The 27,494-nt window shown below is 47.0% G+C and overlaps 1 protein-coding gene across 3 annotated transcripts; it reads left to right on the top strand.

Moving 5' to 3' along the window:
• The first annotated feature begins 4,702 nt into the window (after positions 1-4,702).
• LOC130534073 (uncharacterized) lies at positions 4,703-27,494 on the top strand. 3 transcript variants are annotated; one of them, XM_057047946.1, is made up of 15 exons: positions 4,703-5,051; positions 18,890-18,990; positions 19,796-19,922; positions 20,016-20,065; positions 20,868-20,973; positions 21,233-21,391; positions 21,469-21,586; positions 21,663-21,724; positions 22,158-22,283; positions 22,356-22,444; positions 22,528-22,665; positions 22,752-22,939; positions 23,267-23,396; positions 26,467-26,660; positions 27,241-27,494. In XM_057047946.1, the coding sequence occupies exons 2-15, from the start codon at positions 18,967-18,969 to the stop codon at positions 27,446-27,448; spliced, it is 1,719 nt and encodes a 572-aa protein (XP_056903926.1). In that variant the 5' UTR covers positions 4,703-5,051; positions 18,890-18,966; the 3' UTR covers positions 27,449-27,494. The 3 variants fall into 3 exon arrangements, with proteins under 3 accessions (XP_056903926.1, XP_056903925.1, XP_056903927.1); XM_057047945.1 differs by lacking the exon at positions 4,703-5,051 and adding an exon at positions 15,785-16,774; XM_057047947.1 differs by lacking the exon at positions 4,703-5,051 and adding an exon at positions 17,777-17,925.

Raw genomic sequence — 27,494 nt, forward strand, 5'->3', positions numbered from 1 at the left:
ATGAAGTCATGTGAGGCTGGCTGGCTGCACAGCACATTTCGGGATGGAGACCCATTTGTTGGCTGCCTGTGTGAGGATCCGTCCACAGTGAGAACACGTGGCCTGCACCGCCGAGTGGTTCCCATTACAGGGTTTCACTCTCCACGTCTCTCTTTCATCCTCTTTGACAAAAATGACAAACACATTTCTTTGTTCACGATGCGTTTCTCTTCATTTGTCAAGTCGTGGAAGAAAGTCTGACTGCATGACAAAGCACAGACTCGGGGGGTTTTTGTCTTCAAAACAGCAACTTATGAATGGATTCGAATGGAAAGTTGTGGTGAAGGCATAATGTATTAAATCCCTCCAAAATTGTGCTGTAAAAATATTTTCTTTCTCACGTCTTCCTCACTTTGTTGGCGAGACAGCTGGTCCGTCTTAAATCCAAGATGCCACCCAAGATATATTATCAGGGACCCCGAGGAAAGAAACGGGACTGCGCTCGAAAAATAAACTCCAGCACGATAAAAGCTGTCAAATGTTTTTCCATTTGTCTCATCTTCGCTTAAATGCTGCGAAAAGAAAAAAGGGGGGGAAAAAAAGCTTGAAGCAAAATGTTACATTTCACAATTTTTCCATGCTTTAATTTTCACCACAAAGCCTGACATGTTTTAAGAGGTGCAACCTAATATTGCCTGAACTCCAGGACCTACCACAAAGATCTCTGGGTAAATGGGAGGGAAGGAAGTGCACAGACAGGAGGACGGGCGTGGATGGAAAAGTGCACAAGCAACTTGGCTGCATCACACCCTTAAGTAACAACACATGGCAGTGGAGGAATTCCACCATCCCGGACACTCCACACCAGCAAGGATGGGAATGGCTGTCCGGTTGTTTTTGCTCAGCGTCCAAGCAGTTCCGAACAGGAGGCTGATAAGGCTCTTACCTAATTCCTTTCCATGTTCTCAGCCTCGGTGGGCATCACAATGGGTATGATTCATGGGGGTAATTCCACCAGCTACTGGTTTGTCTCCTGCCTGCATTTGGGAAATATGTGACCTCACAATATGGCTCTTTCAGGCCCATCCCTGTCTGACTGGACCCACCTCTCTTTAAAACACTCCAGGACACAGCAGGAGGCTGAAGAAGAAAGGCAAAGAAGAAGAAGGGAAAAACCTCTCCAGCTCCTTCTCCTCATCTTTTCTCTTCTTCACACTCTAGTAAATAAATGATGGGATGTAAGGAGGGGATTTTTTTCCCACAATGAGCACCGGCGACCGTGGGGACGAGCCCTGATTACACGTGAGAAGGTGGAGGTCCACGGCCTGCTTCCTGTTTCAGCCGGAGGGACTTCCACACTCCTGCTCCTAACGCACGCATGATACAAAAGAGCGTCTCGTAAAACGAGGGCTCCAAATCTCTCTTTATCTAATGCTTAAGCAAACTGCAATCATCACGGGTCATTATTTAGCTGCATTAGAGCATTTGAGGCTCGGTTAATTCCTGGTTACATTCCATCTGTCACAGACACAAAGGCCCTTGTCTTTATCTGCAGTCAGCGCTGAAATATAAATTACAGCGGCGAGCAGCCTGGGCAAAATAAGCTTTCAATGGATGGAACAAAAACGTGTATAATCGCTGCCAACAGCCAGTTATGAAAATATATGAGCTACAAAAAGTTAGGTCTAATAATAAGAATCATTTTTAAGTATGGCTTAGACCTGCTAATCCGTCAATGTTAAAGGTTATTTGAACAGCTGTACAGATGAACAATGTAAATCCAGCATAGGTTTTTTTAATCACATCAAAGCTTCAAGTCCAACTGTGAGCCAATCACATGAGAGCGGAATCCATGTTGAAATGAGAAGGAACACGGTTTTAAATAGGCCTGAGGGGCATATCTATCACGTAATGTAGAATATATGTCATTTATAAGCTCGTCAGGCCTGCGCCAAGTGGTCAGTGATGACTTTCTCAGAAATAAGAGTTGCTTTACCTTTTTGAGACAGAAATTTGAATAATGCCTCAGTGGTCCCATAAAAGTCTGCTCTGTTCATGTAAGTCACCCCTGCCCTGTTTAACATGGCGACAGAGGAAAGACGTGCTCCATCATCAAACCCCCGACCCGTGACACACAAGGAACGGCACCCACGCTGGCACCCGCATGCAGGGCGTCGACATGTTTGCAAGCGGAGGTGTTTTCCTTCTTTTTATGTCACTCTCTTCAACATCCTGCAGCAGTCGGCCTCATATGAGGAGAAAATACGGTGTGATGTCACCTCTGGCACGGCCGCGATGTCTGAAAACATATTTATGCGCCGCCCAGAAGAGGCAGACGTTAGTCAGAATACAATTGGCCACTATCTGTCCTCCTGTGGAAGCTGGCCTTTGTTAGCGTGAGCCGCGGCCAGAGCTAAGCCACCGTCTGTTGACTGAACATCAACGCCATGCAGATCAGATGGTTCAGACGCATCCCAAGGCAGCGCCGTTTAGTGAGCTTTGGCGGTCACACTGCTCCACCAACATCGCTGGCACCCTCAGAAGGCCCAAAGCCTCATCTGGCCATCAGTTTTACATGTCCTCCTCCTGTTAGCGGCTCTGACTGGGCCTTATGTTTGACTAGAAAGGTCTTGGCATCTCTCTGTCTAAACTCGGTTCCACTGAAACGTATGGAAAATGTTCTGATTCCACCTTTCTGTTTGTCAGTGAGCAGCAGCAGCGAATGGGGAATTCCTGAGTTGTGACTCACCGGGAACGTCTGAATGAGCTGTATCGGGATTTCATACTTCCCCCATGCAAAAGTGTGAGCGCTGTTTAGTAGCACAAACGCTGCGTCGACAGACGATAACAGGGTTGATTTGAAGGCCAATTTGAATCAGATACTTTTTGAAAGCTCTGCTTATGCTTCGCGTCAGTACGTCAGTTCTACGTGTTCGCCCCCCCCCCCCCCCCCCCCCACAGTGGTAGCTGTTCTCCGTCACCCTCCTCTGTTGTCGTGTCAGCATTATTCTGAACCTAAAAGATTTCATGGGTAAATCTGCAAATTCTGGACCAGCTTGAAAACATCAAGATGAAACTCCAAGCGTATAATATTCTAATTTTTTTCTCCCCCATAACTGGGCTGCAAATGAGACTCTCTGCAGTCATAAAATGTTTATGTCATTGTCTTTTGTGGCTTTTTCCTCCCCTAATCGTTTTCAGCTCCGTGAGAAACAATGGAGACAAATGAAAGGCTTTATGGGGGACCCGACCCCCTTTTTTCCATTCTTTGTGCCATTTTTATCTGTAAACAAAGTGTCAACACACGCCCAAAGATGAGGTCATTTTACAGTAATGAACACTTGGCGCTGCTGCATTAAAGGTGTCTCTTGACTATAAAATGCAGCGGTTTCATTTACAGGATTTTATACTTAGAGTGAAGCTATAAATGATCGACTTTTTAAGTGTTCACATTCTAATAATATAACAACTCATTTTCCCAGCGCTGATTTTTTCCTCCATTTCCATTTTCTGATTTCTCAGTGATGACGAAATGGTGCAGATTCTTGTGAATCACACGGGTAACTACGCTGAGCGCATCGCTTCCCTTTTGGGGCTTCCTGCGCTTCCTGCAGCTGCTGAGTAAACCTCAGATGTCAGCATCCTCTCATCTTCTAGTGTGCACTTCCCCATATACCATATTCATAAAGCAGCAGCATTCAGGCCTGATAGGAACCGGGAAGAAAGAAGTGTGGGCTGAAAATTCCAGCACTCAAAAACCACAGAAATCTAAAACAAGCACATGAATGTTGCATATTACACATTCACTGTGTGAGAAACTCTTCCAATAGTACTGGCACATTATTTCCATCCACAACGGCTTTATGTATGTTTGCATGATGTCTAGGAAACATGCAGCAGCACCCTGGTGCAGTGAAAACTCATAAAGGCTCCACTTCCTTAAAAAAAAACAGCAAAATTAAGCCAAGAATCAGCAGGAAGAAATGACCTCCATTAGCCTTGACGAGTGACATGATAGTCTATTCAAGCTGCATTTTTACACATGATTGAGGCTCAATTGGATATAATGAAACGATCTTTCCGAATATTGCACTTGAGTGACTGTGTGACCACCAGCACAATAGCTGCTATTATAGTTTTGGTGCCTCGGCCCATTTTTCATTGTGCCGGGTGCGCCGTGCTATTACAACAGAACTCGCAGTGAACCCGCGGCTTCGGTTTCTTTCTGTTACGGAGGTGACTGCTCTGTCCGGGGGGAGCAATTCGCTCAGTGTTAATTGACCACCGCGATCACTCAGCAGATTTATAGAAGGTCTGAGAGGTCACAGGAGACTTCCAGGGCAGGCCGTCCAGGGAGCGTCGCCAGCGCCAGGGAGGATGATGGGGATTTCTGGCCTTTGGAGCCACGCTGCAGGTTTGTAAACGTTACCCCCGTGCAATGACCTCACAGGAAATGGCGATTATGTAGAAAAATGATATTTCAATTGGCAATAAAGGAAAACATGACAGTCTCCACTGATTTACTTTAATGACAGTCTGATGATTTCAGACAAATAATGACAAAATCTCAGCCATTACGGTAAAATGCGGGCATGACCCAGATGTCTGTGCAGAAAAGTAGGGCTGATGACACAGACGGGGCGTGGGCACCAGGGTCCATCTGGCTGGCTTTCTTAATCAGCTTTAGACAACAGGCCGTAGTCCCAAACAGTGCAGTGATACGGAGAGCGCGAGTGGAAAAACAACATCCCACCATCAGACTTATCGCTAATGTGCAAATCTGATGCTGTAGAAAGATAAATGCTGGTTGTGCCAGAGGAGGAAGATGGCTGCGAGGCTCACTCATCCTCCCCTGCGGGGTATGTCAGCACAGTCAAGCATCGGTCTGAACAAATGTTCACCTTCCCCCGCATCTGGACGCTCTTAATACGACTTAATCCCTCGCTGTCAGTCAGCCGGCTGGTCCTCGTGCCAGCTCATTGTTTACGGCGTGTTTCATCAAGTGATCATTTCTTCAGTGTAACCGTCCGGAGTCCAGGAATGATGATGATCCCAGCCCTTTTTCTATCAAGGTAAGAGAGTGTTGTTTTTGCTTTGAGGCAGTTCTGAGGACGGTAATAGGTGCAGTGACACAAGGAGCCGGGCCGGGCCGCCTGCTTGACGCGCTGCTGAGAGAATGATGAAGAATGACTCGATTCAACATGAAGCAGGCGACTTAAGAGAAGCGAGGCTGCTTTGATGTGCCTGCCCTGGTTTGATTTATTCCTCTGTTTTGCTGCACAGGGGCCTCCGTGCTGCATGGAGCGTAAATGCCACGCTTGTTTTACATAGAAAACGCGGCACTAATGGGGTTGTGTTACTACACAAAGTCAACTGGAGCTGCGAAGCGGCTCCCAGCAAACCCTTCTGATCCATTAACCACCAGGCACGGTTTTGCCAGGGCGGCCGAGCCAGCTGGCAGGAGCTGCTGTCAGGCTTGTATCATGAGCAAGCCTCAGCCAGCGATAGCTTTCCTGCGGTCTGCAGAATTCCCCCCATTCTCTCAAGCTGATTACATCCATGTTGTTTTCTCATTAGCCGAGGCTCCTCGCGGTCCTCTCTTGTGGAAATGGTTTGTGGAACCAAGGTAAATGCAGTGTGTACAATATATTAAAGTTGATGTCTGCAGACAGCTCGGGAAGAGAGACAAGACTGCTGAGTGGTTTCAGTTTGGGTGGAGACAGCAGCTTTTACTGTATGACTGCAGACAAATATGCGTGGACCCACCCTGGGCCAGTGATCAACTCCTCTGTCATCGGTGTCTTTATCACGCAGACAGAGATTGATACCCGGGGATCAGATTTCTCGGGATTCCTCTCGCAAAAGAGAGAAAGTCCCATTTTTCAAACGTTTGGAAAGCTGGAGGATCTCTGAAAGGCTATTTGACTGTTTTATTGTGTTATTCATGAAAGCTGGCGGCGCTGTGCCATATCCACACACAAAGAAGCTCCTGCTTTTCCAAGTTTCCCCTTCGACAGTTGTTGGAGCTCAGCTTTTTCTGTAAAATGCACAATGAAAGTTTTATAGATTGTTTTTTGGGTAAACATGCTGTTGTGAGCCTGTTAAATATTGGAATCATAGCGAGCCTTTCTTCTGCATCTCAGAGCTTTTTGCGGATGAGTAATGTCTCGTGTTTAATGGCTGCATAAAGCAGAAGAAAAAACGATAATTGAGCCCAAATAAAAAAGAATCCGTGCAAAGAATTGGAAGTGAAGGTCTTCATACAGAGAGTCCTGACAGTGATCCAGTCAGACCCTCCATGGGTGGGATTCAGATCAAAACTAGACCTACTGCTGACTCCTTCTTGCTGTTTTTAGGTCTTTTTGCCCCAGAGGAGTGACTCCACCTTCTCTACACGGGCATGTTCACACCTCGGGAACTATGAGAGGTTTCCCTCATCTCGCCATTAGGCAGACGAACGTGGACTTTCATTGTATGAACAGCAACAATAAAGACCAGCAGTGACATCACGTTTGTTGGCTGGCTGAGGGCCAGTTTTGCAGAGGTTCTGAAAACCCAGTTTTATATTCACTCATCGTCATGGTGACAAATGGATCGACACAAAGTCCAGGCGATTAGAAACAAATGTGCTCCAGCGGGCCGAGCACCAGAGCCGCCGCCTCTCTCCTCACTCAGCCTGCGGATTCAGCTGTCAAGCTTCTGAAAATGGCAACATGTAGCTATGGATTTCTTTAAAGCTTCTTAAATTTTCAACTGTCAACATTATATGATTACGATGCACTCTAATTATCTGTGATCTAGTCAGTCCCAGTCATTCCCATTTGGGGCATTTACATCAATCACATCATTAAGATTCACTCTCTGAACCTACAACAAACTCTATAAAAAATATCCTGCCAAGATAATTAGCAATAAAGATATATATCTCGGTTTCATGTAGGTTAATAAATGCTTGGTGTTCCAAGCTTAAAAAAAGCATAATGTAAAAACATATTTGTAATTCTTTATTGATTTAATCATGCCCACACAAAGGAAAATAATTAAAGAAATATAGCTAGAAATGCGTCAAACAACAGATATTAAATCAACATATTAGTTATTTTAGCTTTAACAGCTTTTTATCATCAATATTCTAAAGTTGACCAAATTTCCGTGTGTTGGGTAAAAGCTGATATGTGTAAAGAATTCCTGAACTTTGGTCCAGGTTCCGACCTGTGAGCCACCCTGACCTGCTACCGAGGGCTGGCGAGATAGCAACATCAGAAATGTTCCCGTTTCCTTCACAATCAGCCACTTTCTCTCGGACAGATAGAGCTGGAGTTATCAAATGGGTGGGGGGGGGGGGGGGGGGGGGGGGGGGGGTAATGGAGGGAGGGAGCTGGAACAATACTTCAAAGCTTCTTGGCCTGCATTTGATCCATTGTTCTTGCAGGTCTGCTGAGACCACCAGCAACAAGGCATCGTTTTACTCGGGCTGACGGGAGTTTGTATAGCTGAGATGCTCCCAGATTAGGTTCAGGTCAGTCTGGGGGTTACAGGAGAGTGGGAACCGAGTTCACTTTTAATGACGGGTCATCGGGAAACGAATCAGAGCTGAATTATTCTCACAACGATAAAACAAAGTATCGCGTACAAGCCGTCCTGTGAGAGCGATAGTTGTTTTCTCCATCTGACAGGGATTATAAATCCTCCATAGAGGATTATTATAACAAAGCCCGTCATGATTCTCCGCCCTTCCAGAGTCGAGCAGGTGACATGGTTGAGGTCATTACCTGTGACCAGGACAAACTGCAGTAATTTGGGATTCGCAGGTCATCCGTAAAGTTTGCTTGAAAATGTTCTTTTCAGATAGAGATCCAAAGAACAGCTCAACAAAGATCAGTTTAAAGGGGCCACACAGTTAAAGTTGTGCGACATTTCTGGCCTGCGTTGCTGAGCCTCAGGTTGAACAGACGCCGCACCAACATATGGGGAAGCTTTGGAGCTCAGGCTTTTGGCAGGGTCGTGAATCCACAGGGCAGAGATGTTATCTGGACCCAGGGAGGATGTTTGGGGAGTGGGAGTGGGGGGGCCTTCAGTGTGCTAATGTAGCTAACAGCCAGGAAGGCAGAGTGTTGACTCTGCAGATTTAAACCAACTACCGACGGCCACGGGGCTCAATACTGACCCCACAGACTAATAAAGAAAATCACCTCAGGCACGAGCCGCGGGGGTCAGAGGTAACGGCATGGCTGGGAAAAACACAGGCCCCGGCTTTCCATCACGACGCTGCCTAATTGGAATGACAGTTGAAGACCGGTGGGGGTAACAGTGTTTATTTACGTCTTTGTTACAAAGTGAGCAAGCACAAAGATATGCCTGGCCCGGCCAGGGATGACATCGCTCCTGTATTCTGTCTGGCTCCGGGATCTCTGCACTAGTACAATAAGGACTTCCTGTCTGCCGTCAGATTCCCCCCACATTCCACCGAGGCCTGGGATGTGGCGAGAGGTCTGCTAGGGATGGGGTTTTGTTAAAGGGCGTAAATCCTGATCAGAGCGACAACACGGACCTGTTGCCTCGGGATGACCCCCGGGCTGATCTGCACTCCGTCAATCTGAACACATACTGTTGTGATTTTGGAGAGATTAGACGGCACGTTGCTGGAGATGAGACGGTGGTGAATCTAATAAAGGGAAACACAGCAGGGAGGATGAGAACGTTCTCCAACAGGACACAAACTCGCCGACCACAGACGCGTTTATCGCCATCTTTTATTTGTTTATCAGTGTTCATAAATATGGAGGAATCTGAAAAAAAAAGATCATTTCAAAAACTGTTTCAAGTCAAACAAGGCACATTTAAGGTTGAGGGGAAGGTTGATTCTACTTCTGTGTCTAATCAGGGTCACAGTTGCTGGGTAGGTCACCGGGTCAGGGCAAACCTAGAGTCTTCAGCCACCCTCACATGATCAGACTGTTGGAGGAAACTGGAACACCGGGACAGAACCCACACAAGCTGGGCAGAATGTGCCATGGCCTCATGACCAGAGTAGAACCCAGACCCAGAATAAAGGTCAAGGCAACACAGCAACCTGCAGCAGCCTGAGCACTAAAGCAGCCTGCTGCTGGTTAGCGTGCCTGGATGTGCACCACTAATGTCCCCCTGAGGGGGACGTCGGCGGGAGGAAACACAGAATCTCAACGACACACAGAACAGACAGGATCCTTCGTCTGTGACAGCAGAACAGAGCAACCTGATTTACAGCTTTGCAAACTAAAATTACAAAGAGACTTTCTGGATAAGTCATCAGAGGCAAAAAAAGCTGCGTTTCCAGCATCACACTGTTAGCGATGCCCCGTGCTCAGGCTTTATCAGCACTCGGTACACAGTAAGTCACACATCCGGAGAGCTGCTGCTGGAACGTTGTAATAAGCTTATGGAATTTTTCAACTCAATAAAGCACCAAAGAAGACTTTTTTTTTTTTACAATTGTCTGTACAATTGTGTGACAAGCGAGTATGAATGAGCCAAAAGCCTCTTCGGGGCAGTAAATGACCCTTTACTGTGTGCTTGGGCCTTTATTCTGAGAATGTCTAGCATTACCCACCTGTTCCTAATAATGGTGATTCATTTGAACGGTGGGAGCCATCACAGGTGACGCATGTGCACACTGTCTTTGTTCCCATTCTACTGCACTGCCTTTCTAGAGGGCTGAGCGATGTCATACACGTTATTGTGCACTACAAAGTCAGCCCGTCATGCCATAATCCATTTAGGAAAGAAGAAATAAAGGGCAAAGAAACGCACCCCTGTAATAATGTATACAGCCTTTACCGTTGTGGTCCATCTTTAACAGGCATTCCATCAGCCTGAGTTATGCAAACACACGTGCACACGTTAGAAATGCACAACACGAACCTGGCTCAGCTCATTACACTGGTGATGTGTGCAGTGTGGCTCAGCTAACCAGGACCTGGGTCAGGGCTGTGCCTCTAAACGCTGGATGGCACCGCAGCAGCACGGAGGCATCTGATCCTGTTGTTTTAGTCTGCGTGTCCGTTTACCTCTGGCGGCTGGCATTTGTACTAATGGATTAGACTAAAGATAAACCTGAGGCTTATGTTTGTGTTTTGAACATTGAACCCCCAGTTTCCATTTAAATTCCAGTTTCCATTACTTTCCTACAGAGGCGGCATCCAAAATGTGGCTGAACAAAGAGAAACATGCAGCGACCAAAATGCAGAATAAGTGCTCATTTCATTTTCTGATAAAAAGCCGATGTGGTAAACAACCAAGGGGGATGTTAGCAGCATTTCCTTCAAGGTGTCATTCTAAAGTTGGATTTATCTACCACTACGTTTCCTCTGACAGGAAGTCATGACGGTGATCTGGTCTACTTCCTGTCTAACGCGCTGCCCCCTTCTGGAAAGTCACTGTTTGGCCTCCACATACAGGGACAAAATATTAGAGACAAAGAGAGCTTTATTATCATTATGTTAAAGGCAAACAGTCATTTTACAAATGGTATCTATTCTGAAGCCTTATATGTCAGAAATTTCAGTTTATGTTTAAGACCTGTCATCCCACTCAAAAAGGAAAGGAATTCTTCTCTTGTTTAAGCAGACTTTAACCCAAAATGTGGTGGTTCTCTTGCCAGTGCCTTGATTTATTGAATGTGCCATTTTAGAGACATTTGTTTATTTTCCTTCATTTCAAAATGATCCTTTCTCCTCCCTTTCGGGCGACATGGTCATGCTTTTCTTCTTTGTCCTCATACTTGAAGAACACAAATAAAGTCCAAATGTCTCATGTCAGAGACATTCAGTTGCCCTTTAAAGTGCCAGGCCCAAGTTTACCCTCTGTGAGATCATGATTCATAAGCAGCCGGGATCATTTCCTCGGAGTGACCTACTTACTGACACGGGCGAACGTAGGTGGAACGAGTCATTGCTAAACGTCACAGCAGAAGATGAAGAACCCGACGCCTTTTCTGTCCACAAAAACATCAGTGTTGATCAGATAAAGAGGCACTGGGAGATACTAGAGTCAGAGGGAATTTACTGAAACACTCGTTGGACGTCTGTCCTGTCTCTACTGCCACTGACCTGTTGGCAAACTTCCCCTTTTCTATGAAAACCTCATGAAGCCACGGTGAATTTGTCCTGGAGAAAAGGCGTCCGCGGAGCCGCTGACGGCCGTGAGGCCTGTGGCCATTGTTGCCATCTGCTCACTATTTCCTCCTTCAAAGAAGATAATTGAATTTGAAATCACTTTTCTCTCTTGGTTTAAGAGTGAGGGTCGTGTCTGCCCCCCCCCCCCCCACCTCCACACACACACACACGCTCCTTACAACATCTGCCCCATCCCTCCCGATCAATATGGACCATCTAGTCACCCGCCAGACTTAATTAGAATCCAATCACTGCCTTCAAAGGACGCCGTACCTCGTCATGGGGGAGGGGTCTGGATGATTCCAGTGGTGTGCTTTGCATGGAATTTGCACAATAGATGTTAAGAAACCTTTGAGCTGGTTTGGTGAATATAGGTCAGTGTTGGCAGCTGTGGGTAACGTGTTCCAGGCCCGGCCTGTGTCGACCGCGCCGCTCGGCGTATTAACACCCTTTGTGCCATCCTATCGGCACTAATCTGGCTTTTCACCAAGTGCTGAATTTAATTTGCGGTGATTTCTATGAGGCATCGTTAGGAGACCTCAAAGGGGCTGCAACACGGACAAGTTGCAAATAGCGTGCCTTTGTCTTTAGTTTCCCCTTTTTCTAAACACACATGACAGCAGCTTTGAAATTCCTGCTTGATGAGGCTCAGATGCTCCCGCCTGCAGACATCACAGTGACCGGACTTAAAAAAAAGAAAGTTAGGACAAAAACAAAACCCAGAGTGGTAAAAAGTACCGCGGATCCCAAAACTACCGATGCGGGATCTCAGGTTGCACTTCATGTGTCATATTCCCTGCTGGCCCTTTAACTGGAGCTGAAATGGACTTTGTTTTCTTCTTCACAGGTTTTTTTTTCTTATTATTCCCACAGTTGAAGACACCTCAGCACGCACAACAGCAGCGATAGCCACGCCAGTGTCTGCAATGATGAAACGTGTTCCCATGGGAAAAATGTAGACGCAACTGTTTGGCTGAGCTTTCCGGTGGTTCAGAATGTCTTTAATTGTGTGCACTGGAGGACAAGCTGGCCTCAGAAAGCGCTGCTGCAGCCTGCTGTTGTGAAGCAGGTTTGAGTCTCGCTCAAGCCTTTTTCTCTTTTCCTCGTTTATCTTTTTTGAACGAATCCTTTCCCTCTCTGTTTATCTCCCCCGCCCTCTCACCCAGCCCGCTTCGTAAACTGTGCCCGACTATAAAACAAGAGTTGGGGGATCGATGTTGAAGACTTGCCTGACACGTGCACGAGTGCAGGCCAGGGTTTCAGACGCAAGCTACACTCTCACTCTGTAAAAGACGGACCCATAAAACAAAGGAAGAGAGCTGGAAGATTCCGAGATGGAAAGGAAAAGAGAACAAAAGAAAAGAGGAGGGGGCAGCTCGGTGTAAGAGTTCCTCCTGTCCAATTAAACTTCGCTCAACGTCACAGATGCATCCAGATTCCAGGGAGCCGATCAGCCAGTCAAAGACCACTGATTTTGTGGAGCATTAATGCCACACTGGGCGTGGGAACACGACAGATTCTCATAAAAAACGAGCCTGTAAATGATTTCCTTCCCTGCTTCAAAGTCCCGAATGACATGAAAAAAGGTTTGTGTTTATGTGTGGTCTTCTGCTGCTGTCTCGAGCCCGTCGCTCGTGGCTCGTGCGTATGTGAGCGCCATCAGTGTTTGGATCTGCAGCTGTCCGCTCACATGCAACAGATCTGGCGCACAAATTACCAAAGGATGCCATCTTTCAGTCCTGCACGGAAATAAAACTGGGGGTCACTTCAAGCAGGGAGGGTCCTGTAGCATACTGCTGTTCTTAAGGCGACATTTTGATCAAAGTCATTTCTAGGACCCCCCCAGGGCTCCCACATCCCTCAGTGAAAACCCCCAAACCGCGTCCGCCCCGCTGCTGCTAATCACTGGTGGTCTCCTGACTGCCAACGGTAATTGATTAGGGAGCAGAGGGCTGGTGGGTGAGGAGGGGGGAGCTGAGATGGGGAGAAAGTTCAGCCCAGAAGTTCTCAAGGTCACTGCCCTCTCCGGGCCCCCCCCCTAAAATGCCTTTTCTCATGCTATTAAGTATCAGACGCAGGGGAAGCTGCACATATTTTGGCACGCTCGGACCAGCCTCCAGAGCGGCCGGTGGTGGTGAACACAAACAGGAAGATCGCACTAAACAAAACAGCCTCGTGTGTGTAAGTGACACTTTGTGGTAAAGTTTGTTATGTTGGACTGGAAACTCAACATCCTCGGTTTGATATGTTTGTTTTTGTAGACCCCCAAACACACACTCTCTCACACACACTCTCTCACACACACGGACACACACACACGCACACACATGCCACTACATTGGTACGCGTCTCTGAGGGCATAAAGAGAGGTGGATGGAGGCTTCCACGGCTGACCTGAGGCCAGACCGACCACGTGTGCCAACGTGGCCCCTCGGATTCAGGCTCAGCTCATTTGCTGTTGCAATCGTAAAAGGAAAAAAATGCGTTTTGACATGTATGAACTGAAAAAACCTTGAGACAGACGGTTTTAAGTTGCAGTTGAAATGCTCTCTATCCAACTTTGGTCACTTACCCGGCAATATTTAATTTCTACTGAATTACCTTTTATTTTATATTCAACATTTTTAAAAAAAGGCTTTAACCACTTTTAAATGTGCTAGAAAAGAAAATTCCCCTTTGTTGCGCTGGTGAAAGTTGAAATTCATTGGCTCTGAGAGGAGTCTCATGTTGCATCTGGCCTGTTTAAAGTCCAATTTCTGGGTTGTTATAGAAACTCGCCTTTTCTGCAGGGGGAGGGCGGGAAAAGGTTCTATTTCTAGCGCCTGTGAGTTCCCCGTATGGCCAATCAGGGTCATGTTCACCGCAGATGTCATTGAGGCCTCAACCATATGGGCCTGGAGTCTTGATGCAGATGGAAACATGACAGGAAATGTTCGACATGTCTGAGCAAGAGGTGAGGGTATTTTAGAGAGGAGCCCACTGAGAGCAGAGGTCCCACTGTTGATGTTGGCCTCGCAGCCGTGAAGCACGATGTGAGTCCTCACCGATGGCGGAGCACGGCGTCCGTGTAGCATCATGATTGCCTGGCTAAAGGTGAGCAGGCTGCGTAGAATAGAAATAACTGGAATAGTTTGACATTTGCATCGTCACTCGGACCAAAAGGTTCGGCCCCAGGCTGCAGCAGCTGGGAGACATTCATCTCTGTCTCTTCTCCCACTTTGCTGTCTGTCAACATTTATCACAAGAAAAGCCACCTTTAAAAAAGTTTTTTTTTTTTTTTTGCTTTACTGCCTAATAACGGGAATTCGTTCATCGTGCACAGGAAAACGGATTATGGCTAAACTTGATATTCCATGAAAACCAAGATGAAAACATCAGCCGAGCTGAACTATCAGGCTGTGAGTAAAAAGCTTGTGTGGTTTAAACTGATCCAAACTTGACAATACCAAATAAAGTCTTTCAAAATGGTGGTGGGCTGTGCTTGATGTCACTGTGGCGTTGGGCTTCATCTACTGCCCCCAGCTGTTGATGTCACAGTACTGACCACCATCATGCCACAGACCCTTGCTCTCACATTCCCCCTCTTCTAACTGTACTTTTCTCTTTAAATCTCAACTCTTAAAATGGTTTGCAGCTGTGATTCAGGCTCTTTTTTGTGTGTCCTCCTCACTTCTCCACCCTGGCTCTCAGCTCCACTTTTGCACATCAGAATTAAAATTGCTTCTCATCTGCTGCTAATTTTGAGGCCTCGCTGTTCCTTTTAGGGGAGATTTTCTCCCTGTACAAACCACCCTGTGGGTTCTTGACTGACATGGACATATAAGCAGTTCTCACCCCGCTGCGTAGCGCCTCACTGTATCTGTCTTAATCAAAGCGCTGCAATTTTCTGCCTATAGCATGAACCTCCCTGGAGATTTACTGCATGGAAATCGCGTGGAAGTATAGATAAATAGACTTAACCAGTTACACTTCTATCTCCTGCCAGTGCACAGAAATCACATTACTGCCAAAGAGTTTTGAAACCCAAGTTATTGTGTCTGAGGTCAGGTTTTATTTGGGGTAATAGCCAGCGTTGTTATAATCTAAATGAAGGCAACCTTTGCGGCAGATTTAAACATCAACATGAGGGTTTTTCCTCGACTCCTATATGACGCCTCTTAATGGCTGTGCATAAATCACTCACACACAGGAATGTCTTAGTTTCTGAGGGTAAAATTAGAAGAACCCCAAAAAGTAAAAGTTAAACAAACGCAGGTGAGGTGCAGGTGAGGCGTATGCTGGTGGGGGGAGGCAGTCGCTGCCATCCTTCCACTGTAAATGCATGAGCGTGAGAGCTAACGATCAATATCAACTTCACAGACAAGCCCTCGATGTGGGTGGTGTGTCAAATGGTTTTTAGCCGCAGTTGGATGAGCTATAATGCATTGGGCAGGACCGGGCCTGTGCACGGAGGAAATGTCACCTGATCCTATAGGGGTTGAGAGAACTAAGCATCCGCCAGCCCATATTCTCACCTGAAATGTTTGTAAGACCACCTACAGATGACCCCGAGGGAACTGAAGACCCAAAACAATCACATGTGAGATCGTGCTGGCTAATTCTCCCGTTTCGACAGCATATTTTTTTAGTAACAACCTTAGAGGTGATTTATGTAAATGTTTGTAGAAACCGTGGTTGCCACGGTTGTGGTTACAATGAGGCCGTTTAGCATATCAAAGGACTACTTTCATGTTAAGTGCTCACCTGACGTGGCGAGCGGGGTTTGGTCCAGGTTTTTCCGCCCCCTCCTCAGCGAATCTACGAATTAGTCAGAAATATCTGATTTTTAGCAACATAGCTGATGTAGCTTTGAGCCACTGCTGTGATGGTGCGAGCAAAGAAGCAGCTGCCTCTCAGGCATTTGCGGAGAAAGAGCATCCAACGGTGTTTACGCAGGTTCTGCTGCTCCTGTTTGCCAAGTGACGGGATGGATTCCTTACAGGAGAATGACGGTCAGCGAGGTAATGGATCTGGAGAGGCTATACAGATTAGCGTAGAGGATCTGGGGACAGTTAACTGCAGCTTCAGCCTGCTGGAGGAAGACCACGTGACCCTGTGGAGCAGCGGAGCTCGCTCTGCCACCTCCATGACTGTCAGCCCAAGACCTCTGAGGAAGAAACAACTGCAGCCTCTGCCTTCCCTTACAGTCCTACCCCATGCTAACGTGGACATCACCACTGCTGCAGGTGAGACTGATGAAGAAGAGCGAGAGGAGATGAGTATTGACAACCCAGAAGCTCCTGGAAGTCTCCTGGAACAACCTGTCATTAATCTGATCCCACCCACTCCTGCTGCTGTAGCTGACAGAGCTCGGTTCTTTGACGGGAATTTGGAGGGAAGCGTGGACCCTGAGCCGGAGCGTTCCAAGAGTCCCGGTGGAATGACCCACAATGTGGCGGTACGAGTGTCAAAGGAGGAAAGCAAAGAGGCTGAGCCTCAGGCCAGCGTTGATGCCGTGGCCAAGTCGGGCGAGAGGCCAAAAGTTCCGTTTGATGGAGAAAGGGACACTCTGACAAACAAAGAGGAAGATAAGGATGAAGCAGAGTCTGGCCTCTTACGTAGCGCCTGCCATGTGGTTTCTCTCCATCAACACCCGCTGAAAAGTGAGCCTCCTTCGCTGTTTTCACCAAAGCAAAACTTTCATTTTAGCTACAGGCGACAGTGAGATAAGCTGTTGCAAAGTACGAGTTATCTAAAAAAAAAAAGGCTCGATGCTAAACATTTGGTTTAGTAGAGACTGTGGGGCAGATGTGAATCGCTTACAGCCAGAATCCACTTCAGCCTTTAACCATGCTGACATCAACTCTTAAAAATTCAGTGGCATCAAAGTTAGATTCAAAGATTTCATGCAAATTATTTAAACTGTCAGACGACCAGCAGACAGATTGAGTTTCAAAGTCCTGTCTCTGTCTCAGTTTCCATTAAAATGGTCTCGTTTTCGTGGCCCTTTTTTTTATTTCAGCAGAATTGGTTAAAAATCAACCTTTTCCCTCTAATAGGCAGCATCAACACTGGCAACAAACTCCAAATGCAACTTGGATGAGTTTTCCGGTTTAAGTCAGACTGCGGAGTGCTTGTTTCCATTCAGACCAGATGATGGTTCCTGCTGCTGACCTCACGCGTTACCTGTCTGTTTTGATCTCAGCTCCCAAATGGGATGAAATTGCAGTCATGACGTGACGTGGCTACAGTATCTCGAACGCCTCCTTTGGGAGCTGCAGAAGTTCTCCTTTGTTGGGATCCCTTTTGGCCATTGTACATGTTCCCAGTATTCCCAGTGCACGTCGGAGCAGGGGGTTCCCAGGTTTTGGGTTCCCATGACTCAGCATGCTCTCCTTCACTCATCTCTCAAAGACTCCATTTGTTTTCTGCCAAAGGTGGACAATAATACTGTAAACGATAAGCATCACATTTGCCTGTTCACAACATAATTATGCTGAAAAGTTCTGAGTCAGCTTTTGGCATAACTACCCCCCCCCCCCCCCCCCCCCTTCCCCGCATGGGTGCGTCTCACACAACAAAACTGTTCCAGCTTGCAAACATGCAAAGTGCCTGTATGTTCTCAGGAACCACCAGTGCTCGTGCTTTGACTTGTCTGAAGCGCATTAGCCTGGGAGCGAAGTCCGTCTCTGCTTTATTGGCAATTTCAGCCTCCGGGGCAGCATCAGCATCGTGTCGGGCCAAAAACACTTTCATGTCCTGCTTTGTTTGGATTGGTCTTTTCCTGGCTGGGTGAATGCACAACATGGCTGTGGTAGGGTGGATTTCCTGCTCCCCTTCATTAGCATTCCCAGACAGCTCTCTATCTTGCGTCTTTTCTCTGATGTGTTCGTAAAAGAAGTCGTACAGCGAGACAGGAAGTGATCTCCCTCACATGTGTCTGAGGTCAGGCTGAGACGAGTGCGACCATCATGTTTTCTTAAATCACTTAGCAGGAAACCAGACTTTCTAATCATCTTCACCGTGCTTCAACCAGGTGAGAGCGTGCCAGCTAAGTGTCACCCCACCCCCACCGCCAGCCTTTGTACTATACTGCAGAACTCAGACAAGATTCCACTGCTGACACACTTAAACCAATTACATCGTCTTATCTGATTCTGACTCCATAAAGACTCAGCCCATCTTTTCAGAAGCAGGCCCCTGAAATGAAAAACATGTGTTCTAAAGTTGAGGCAGCACTTCGCTGCAGGGTTAACAATTCCAAATGATATTCTTGCGTGTTTGTCTTGATGCTTCAAAACTTTGGAAGCGCAAAAAAAAGAGGAAATGGTTGTTTTCACGTCCGTTTCTATCACAGCGGTGTTCCGGTGCCTTGAGAACCTCTCCTCTGAGGCACGGTTCTCAGCCTCATTCATCTTGCTTGTTATCATAAAAAAGATATTTGCTTGATGACCAAGTGGACTTTTGGAAAATGTAAGAATTTAGACTCTCTGTGGGAAAAAATGTAGCGTTTCAGGGAACTATGTGATAGACCAGAGGGGACATTAGTGTGTCTAATGGGTTGCCAAGTAACCCCATCGCGCTGCGTCCAGAATCAGCATTAGCTAATGTGCTTCAAATAGACACGGTGACCTGTACAAGCCCGAAAAGGCCAAAATCCCAAAGCACCGAGTGATGAGAACAAGACTTTAATTAGTTTGGCCATCAGACAGAGACCAAATAAAACACAAGCCACCAAATTTTTCATTTATTACCTCACTGTTTGTATTTCTACACAGACCGGCCGAGTGACGGAGATGTGAGGGTCGCCGACGTGCCGAGAGCTGATCTTTGTCTGTTCCCACGCACCGCCGACATGGATCCATCTCATCACCAGCAGGTTAAATGGTTTGTTCATTGAATGATTCAATGAACAATTCTTTTTCACCCTAAAAAGCCTTCCCATGATCTCCGTGCATCACATGCTCTATCCCTGGACAACAAGGCCTGCAATGTGTTAAAGGGATTCACCGAGATTCGCCACACATTCCTGAAATAAAGGTGCTTTATTCGATTTAAACTGTGCAGCTCCTGAAGCCAATCATGCAGACCGACTGTAAATCGCTCAGACCGGGCTGGAAATCCAACAGTTTCTGACGATGGTCCCAGTTTTGACCTCGTTAACCTGTCACTCGGTCTTTGTTTTAACGTTACATCAGAAGACTCGGCGCCCAAATAGCCAATAAAAATCATGGTTGAGGATTCTGGAGCCCCCCAAAACCTGCTGCTCCTCTAGGCGAGGGTGACAATGATGAGCAGAGATGTTCAGAATTCAGAATTTTGCGTGCACTCATTCCTTCCATTTGAACTCATTCGTCAGAATTCCAGCTCCCACTCATACAGTCATCATAAGGTCTTCACACGACCGTGTCATCTGTTGTCATGGCTGGTGTTGGCTAACAAGGCCAATGACGGCAACAGCTGAACAACGGCTTCTCTGGAACTGCCAATCCTCCGCTCTGTCATCTGTCATCACTGTAATCCAGGCAAATTTAACGAGGCACCACACCAACATTTGACCTCCATGGTAACCAGAAACGAATAAGTAAAATGTGCTCTTCAGGTGATTTGTTTGGTAAATGTGTCAGTTGATGCCTAAAATAGTTCAGTAACTGGAGGAGTCGAACTGAACCTTTGCCTTCCAGAGGCTGATATCTCGCTCGCTCAGTGAAGGAGAGGTGTTGACCAGCAGCACAGCTTCTCTTCCTTTAAACTGGAGCCCCGACCGTCGAGAAGAAAGGGATACACAGCAGAAGCGTCGCTCCACCCTTGGTGAGTCATTTCTGCAGCTCTCTTAGGCGGAATTCAAATAACTGTCATTTAAAAAAATAGTCAATCATCTCGTCTTTGTTGCCTTCTGTGCAGCTTCATATGTGCCTCCGTCAGAGGATCAGAATGGAAGCCTCTCCGAGAAGGTAGAGTGAACCCTCACAGTGGCCTTCAGGGTCGCCCCATCACAGCCCAGAGCCGCTGCAATTACAGAATATGCTCTGGTTAAATTCCCCTTGCTCTGCCAAAGCAACGACTCTGCAAATAAACTCAGGATTTTAGTCTTTGTGTCCAGGATTTGCCAAGCAAGATTGCTCATATCCTCAGTCCACGTGTTTGCTGAAACACTAAATGGAGAGAGTGCTTCTCCTGCTTTGATTGTTCCCTCTATTCATTTAGCAATATTTACTTTACAATATTTACTTCTCTCGCATGCCTCAATTACAAGCAGATTATTTTTTTTTGAATGTAATAATCAGGCTTTGGTATAACCGGAACTGACACTTTGGCATCATGACCTCTGACCTCTTTTTGGAGTAGCATGCATTGCGTTTCGCTCCGTCAATAGGCTCAAATTAGAGGGGATGTTCAAACCAAGCCTCACCCTTGTGTAACCTCAAGATCACCTGTGATGATCTTAATAGAAGACAAAGCTCTTTCCACATCACTGTTGTGGTTTTGTCCTGCTGCCGCAGTTGACAGAAATCTGCCACATTTGCATACAACCTCTCCCGATGTGGACATTTATTTACAGTTAAACACGCGCTTGTCGTAACATGAATAACTGACAGCAGCAAAGCCGGATGAATCCCTCCGATAATTAGGTTTTTGATGGATTGCAGGGGGATACAGGACATAGAGCACGGTTACATAATGATGAGGAGGATTGTGCTTCAGCTGGGCAGGTTGTGGTTGAACAGCAGGTATGTAACCGCTCCTTCTCCTCAGGACATGGGCCGGCAGCGGGCCAAATCTCTGGGGAAGCTGAACACAGATGAAGTCTGCCGGTGGTTTACTGGAATCGGGCTGCAGAAATGTCTCCCTTTCATCAGAGGTACAGAATGCCGCCCTCCTCCTGATGACTCTTTTCCCAGACCTGATGTTGCACCATAAGTGATTCATACTGACATCAGCAGCAACTATCTGTCAGCTAATTTGTTCTTCACTTGAGTGAGGCGCAGGTGGAAACGACTGAGTCACGATTAAAATGTGCAAACTTGCAGACTAAAATTCTTTTCTTCATTTGATTCCCCACCCATGTACCTTCTTACACATGCCTGATTACTAGTTCTCTTGTGGTGATTTGCCTCCAGAGGCCAAACTCTGTGGAGCTGACATCGCCTCAGCCAGCCTGGACCTTCTTCACACCCTCCGCATCAGCACGGTGGAGGACAGGGAGCAACTGCTGTCGGCCATTTACACCGAGCTGCACCCTCCCACCCAGCTCACCCAGAGGCTCGACGCTCTGCTCGGTACGGTTTCACCTACCTGAACACACACGGACGGCCAGGAAGGCGTTGAACGTGACGTCTTGCCGATGTTTCCGCAGAATCCCCGAATCCCTGCGATCTTCAGACTTTCGCAGCGGCTCTGGCGTCGATGAATAAGTCGAAATCGTCTCCTCACGTGAGCTGCTTGAACATGCGTCAGCGTTCTCTCAAACTCAGGTGCACATTTTCACAAGTGTCCGAGCTCTATTATGATTTACAGGGTCTGTCGTGTTTAAAAAGACGCTTCTTTCAGGAACAAAAGCCCAAACTACACGATACCCAGGAGTTCTCATCTAATAGAGATCACTATTAATGGTGAGTGAGGTCGAAGGTCAGTGTAGATGGCTTTGCAGGGGTGGGCATCGAGGGCCGTATCCAAGCCAGACCTTCTGTCCTACAGGTAAACACCTTCACCTGGGGCTCCATTTCCCTTGGTGAAAGCATTTCCTGCCTGGTAGGATGCAAATCCCGGCTTGAATTCAACCCTCGAGGAATGGATTTGACCCCCTCTGATGGGCAAGTCCAATCCATGAAGGCTGGAATCCAGCCAGGTTTTGCATCCTACCAGGGAGAAATCGCTTCCACCAAGGTAAATGGAGCCCCAGGTGAAGGTGTTTAGCTGTAGGACAGAAGGTCTGGCTTGGATCCGGCCCTCGAGGACTGGATTTGCCCACCCCTGGCTTAGTGGGTCAATAACTGTAATTAGCCAATGAATTTGATGCTTCATGTGAACGTGTTTGTGTGACAGTGGCAGAGCAGATCGTTCATCTCAGAACGCCAAAGGAAACCACGGTGGGAAAAGTGATGGATTCTTGCATCAGGATGTTGGGAGTGACAGAAGACAGGAGCCTCTTCATGATGACGGAAACCCAAGGTGCCACTCGGCTCTGAGCCAAACACAAAAATCCACCTGTAATCTACATTTTCCACGTACGTGTGCTTGCAGGAGCTTCAGAGAAACTGCCGTCGGATCAGCTGATCGGCAGCCTGCTGAAATCAGACAACAAACAACTGGAGCTGCACTTGTGCAAAATCGTGAGATCATTTGCATTTGTGTTGAATCTGTCTGGAGTCACATGACATAACGGGCCAAACATGGTGCCTTTTTCTTTGTGTAGGAGAAGCCAACAAACACGGTTTCCCACACTGACCCAGAGGCAAAGTGTTCTGGACAGACCAGCATCAACACAGCTAAAGAGGAGAGGATCCGGGAGCTGAACCAGCAGGTGGACGCGCTGCAGAACGCCATCCGTCAGGTCAGGATCTCTAGAGATCACTCGGGGCCAGTTCATCTCCTTACCTGACAATATACACAAATTTCATTTTTGGTTTTAACCCAAAGATCCAGCAGCTCCATCACGACTTGGTGGCATTCTGTTCTGAGCTGAAGAGCGCAGACGGTGACGTGAGCGCAGACGGACTCGACTCCGCTGAGCTGAGGCAGAAACTGGAGCTGGTGAAGGGCCGCCTGAGCGATAAGAAGCAGAAGGTGCACACGCTGAGAGATCACGTCAACGTTGCTCACGAGAAGTAAGAGAACCCACTGGTATGAATTAAGGAGCTGGTTTAACAATGAGGAACTTCCCAGACAGGAAATCCGATTTTTTTCTCAACATTATATTTCATTTGATTGCACTTGTAAATGTTGAATGCTGGTGTTTAAGGATGTTCAGCAGGAGCTGAGCTGCAGAAAAAATCCAACAAAATAACGGCTCCCCGGGGGCACAGCAGCAAAAATCCAACAGCACAGCTTCCCCGAGGAAACATATATCTGTGCTGGGCTCATTCAAGTCACAGAGAAGTTCACATAAAAGTTGAATGTTTCATAAATCTTACACGGACTCCGAATTCCTTCAGGCAGCTGGATGTCCATCTGCTGGAGAAGATGAAGCTGAACTGTCAGGTGTTTAAGGAGGAGATCTGTGTGGTGCATCTCAACCGGCAGGTGGCTCACCTCCAGAACGCTCTGCACGCAGCTGATGCGAAGGTATTACTCTCAAGTTCACAGGACCGACGCCAGTTAGTTCTTCACATGTCTGCAGGATGGAAGCAGAGGGTTGATGTGAAACACAGCCGCGCTGGGATGTGGGAAAGCTGCTCCGACTGAGTCAGACAGTGTTTTGACTTCTAAAAATAAATAACAGCAAACAGAGATTGGAACCAAAATAACACTGGTTATTAAGAGAAGCATGCGTGGTATGAAATAATAAATTCAAGTTTGGACAAAGAAGAAGGCCTTTTTGGCTGCAACTCATGGGCCCTCTAAACGTCTTCCGTACGATTTATAGGCAGAAATGTAACACGTGACCGTTCAAAGCAACAAATCATTGACCAAACGATGCAGCTAAAACTGCACATTTACTGCGTTTAGAGCTTTTTATCTCAGAACTGGCAGCTGAGGGTGTGTTTCCTATGTGGGTGTGTTAATATTCACCTTTGCATGCACCTGGGAAGCTCTCAGAGCGCTGCAGCGACCTGCAGGTGTGCAATGAGTGCTCTTGTAAATACACACACCGGCCCTCGGGGATGAGAATTGACCCCAGCCACTTTAAGGTGACCAGTGTTAAAAGGAGCCCTGAAAAACTCACTTGGAGACAGCACTTATTAGAAGGACGGGCTCCAACAGTCGTTCTTTCCCTCCTCCTCACACCAAAGAACAGTTTTTCTACCTCTGTTGGTTTTAGCCAGACGTATCGTCCTATTTGCAATGACGCACTAAAAAAAAAAAAAGAACTGCATTTATTAGTAAAGTAAGATACCAGCAAAGGCTCTTCTGGGCCCCAGAACCTTGTTCAACATCCCAGTCAAGTCAGAACAATGATAAACCTGACCCTGATATGTAATTAGAAGAGTTAGTGAACATTTTTCCCACCATTAACGGCCACATGACACAGAGGAATAAACACAATAATGCTCATTAGTCATCTGACTGAACTGACTGAAGGAAAAGTTCCAACACGCCTCCTAAGACGACGGCTTTGGGCCTGACACTATTATGGCCATCATCTTTGATCCTCTGTTTCCTCGTGGCCAGCAGCACAAAGGCCCCTTCAGTCTCCTCTGTTTCATTAAGCTGTGGAGTTAGTCCCATCGTGGGAGTGGATACCAGCCTGTTGGGATGAACACGCACTTTATCCACGAAAATGATGTTTTGTGCTGACATCCGAGAGCCTGTGACCATGCCAACAATGGAATGCGTGTGACAAAAGCCACTGGGAGAGCACAACGCAGAAATGGGCCAGCATGTGTAAAACTATCTCCGTCTATTCCCGGAGGAGCCCACTTCTTTTTCTTTCTTTTTTTTTTTAATGCGAGTCTTTTATCCCGTTGGAGAAGCCCTAACGAGGTGCCATGAAAGGACACACGCGGCTTCTGCTTTGAAAGATGCCCTGTGTCACATTGCTGCCCCGGGGCCGCGCTTTTTTAGGTGCTGAGTTTGTGGGAAAAGTAGCAGCGCTAATGTTTATCATATGACCCAATCAGAGTTAACACACAGGTCAGAGTCGAGGAGCAGCCTGGGAAACTGATGGGAGCGCTGCTCTAATAAGGAGCAGACCGCCCCGCGTTTGGTCTCGTAGGTTTCAGACGGCAAGGAAATATTTCATCATCGGCAGCCTAATCTCCGGGATCCTTTGGAGCTCAATAAAGCATCCGAGAAGGAAGGCGAAGGGGAAAAAACGGAGAGAGAGAGGGGGGGGGGGAATGAAAGGAGGGACAACAAATGGTGGAAATGATTTTAAATAAGCTACAAAAAGAGACACTCAAAGGAGGGGAAATTAGAATGATTACACCAGCGCCCAGAAAACTCTTAGATATTTGCTCAGTTTAAATCGACATGTGGGGGGGGGGGGAGGGAGGGAGGGGGGGGAATTACAGAATCACAGCAGGGACACGGAGCGTCATGTTTTCAGGGAAGAACACTGTTACTCAGTGTGAACAGTTTTTTAAGGCCATTTTTTTCTTTTATTCCAAAGTCACAGATCAAGAAACACTATCCCACCTCCTTTCCCCTCCACAAAGAAATTTCCTGAATTATAACTCCAGCAGTTTTCCCAGTGGAATGATTCTCTCCTGTTTAAATTAGCCCCCCATTAATTGTGTGTTGCGTGTGAGTTCTTCTCCTTCTTGCACGGACAGTAGTGGATTTCACCAGCTCTTGTGGATAAACAACAAGAATATGAAGAGAAAATTCCTCAGACTCTTGGTGAGTTTCCAGACTACGAGGAAAAGGAGGGAATTCGAGGGTGTTTTTCGAGGGGGGTTCTGCAGTGTTTCCGTGAAAATATCCTGTCTGGCCCTCTTGTCTGAGGAGACACAAGTCTTAGCTCTGACCCCTGACCCGTGCAAGGCGGCATGTATCGCTGCGAGGTGTTCACATGCCATCGGGGGAAGGGAGGGGGAGCATGCCAATAGGCCAGATTAGCATTGGAATTCTGTGGTGAGACTTTTTGGTTTTGTTGTGTTTTTTCCTCCCTCTGAGCTGCAAATTGTGTTTCTTTGGATTCATCTTTGCAGCTCAGTGGTGTCCTCGTTTTAAAGTGGTCTTCTTATCATTTGGGGACTTTAGCATATTATTATCCCTCAATGCAGTAAAGCTGCCATTTTGAAACAACTACAAGTTTTGTGTTTTCAAGGTCAAACAGCAACAAGAAAGATACATTCATTACCCATTTCTTTACCCATTTGGAGTTGGAGTTAAATTAAATCTGATGCCAATGTTATTTTTCCATTAAACATAAGCAGAGGATGCTTAACTTAGCTTAGCATTATGAGCAGAGACAGGAAATTTGGAAGGCTGGCCTGCCCAAAGAGAAAAACGAAGGGATTGTGCCATTACACTGTGGTTGGCAGCTCAGACTGTCTCTGGACCTGGACCATTTAACCACGATCATCATTAAACCAGCACTTTTCATTCATTTCCCTTTGGTATTTGTACTGACTCTACAACTTAGATAAAACATGCTTGGGGCACATTTGAGTAGTTGCTACGCTAAAATAAGCTCATAATAATCCCAACTACAGACGCCGTTCTTCTTCTCTGTTGGTTTTACCCTCAGGAGAAAGTTCAGAGGAAGAATTCCACCATCGGAAGTCTGACCCAGCTGGTGTCCCTGGAGTCTCCAGCCATGCTGCTGGCTGTCCACGAGAGCCACGGCCCCGGTGGCCATTATGGGTTCACGTGTGGCTGCGCAGAAGGCCGCGGACTAGTGGTGGTGGAGGCGGCGAACTCTCACCTTTGTGTGGGTGACAGGTAACAAAAAACACCCCCCCCCACCCAAACACACACACACACGCGCACAATAAACCCAATTCAACCCAAGCAGTTAAACTGTGGTTAATGGTAACTATGTGGTTCCGGTTAACTAAGGGCCACCTCACCATCACACACATTCATGTTCTGCGTCTGCTGGGGAAAATTGCATTTTTGCCCCAGAGGAAAGAAAATGTCGGAACATTCTTGGATGCTAAAGATTAAAATTGATCAGATTAAAGAGCTAAATGCAATTAAGCAATTTCTGCATTATAACAACTTCTGTCTCACACACACCAAACCTTCACACACACGCCCAGACTGAGATGGTCCGTTGCTCTTCCGAAGAAGTCTACATGACATCACTGCCCTCATCCTGACTGAAAACAGGGATCGACCTGCACATGTTCCTCCGTGCTTCTTTAGCAGGTCCTGCCCGTGCCTGCAGAGAAATTCCTGCCAAATTACCCTTTTCTCCCTTTTGATGACGATTTCTCTGTCTTGAGCACTAAAATGTTGTTTTCCTACAACCACCTTTTCCCTGCTGTGTTTTTGCACGCCTTGGTGTGCGCGACTGTAGGCTGGTGGAGGTGAACGGCGTCCCGGTGGTCGGCGCCACTCTCAAAGAACTGGAGGACATTCTTCTCCAGGGAGCCAGTGCCCAGCTTGTTGTCCTTCGCCAGCCACCGCCATCGCTCCTGTCCCAGCAGCAGCCTCTGCTCCTGGGCTCAGACGGAGAAGCGGTCTCCATAGAAACCACGCCGCCGCAGAAGGCGATAGCCATCTGATTACACTGTTTATGTGAAGTGATTAAACTTTAATAAGTGAGGATAA

Source organism: Takifugu flavidus, chromosome 11 (assembly GCF_003711565.1).
Source record: "Takifugu flavidus isolate HTHZ2018 chromosome 11, ASM371156v2, whole genome shotgun sequence".
Lineage (NCBI taxonomy): Eukaryota > Metazoa > Chordata > Actinopteri > Tetraodontiformes > Tetraodontidae > Takifugu > Takifugu flavidus.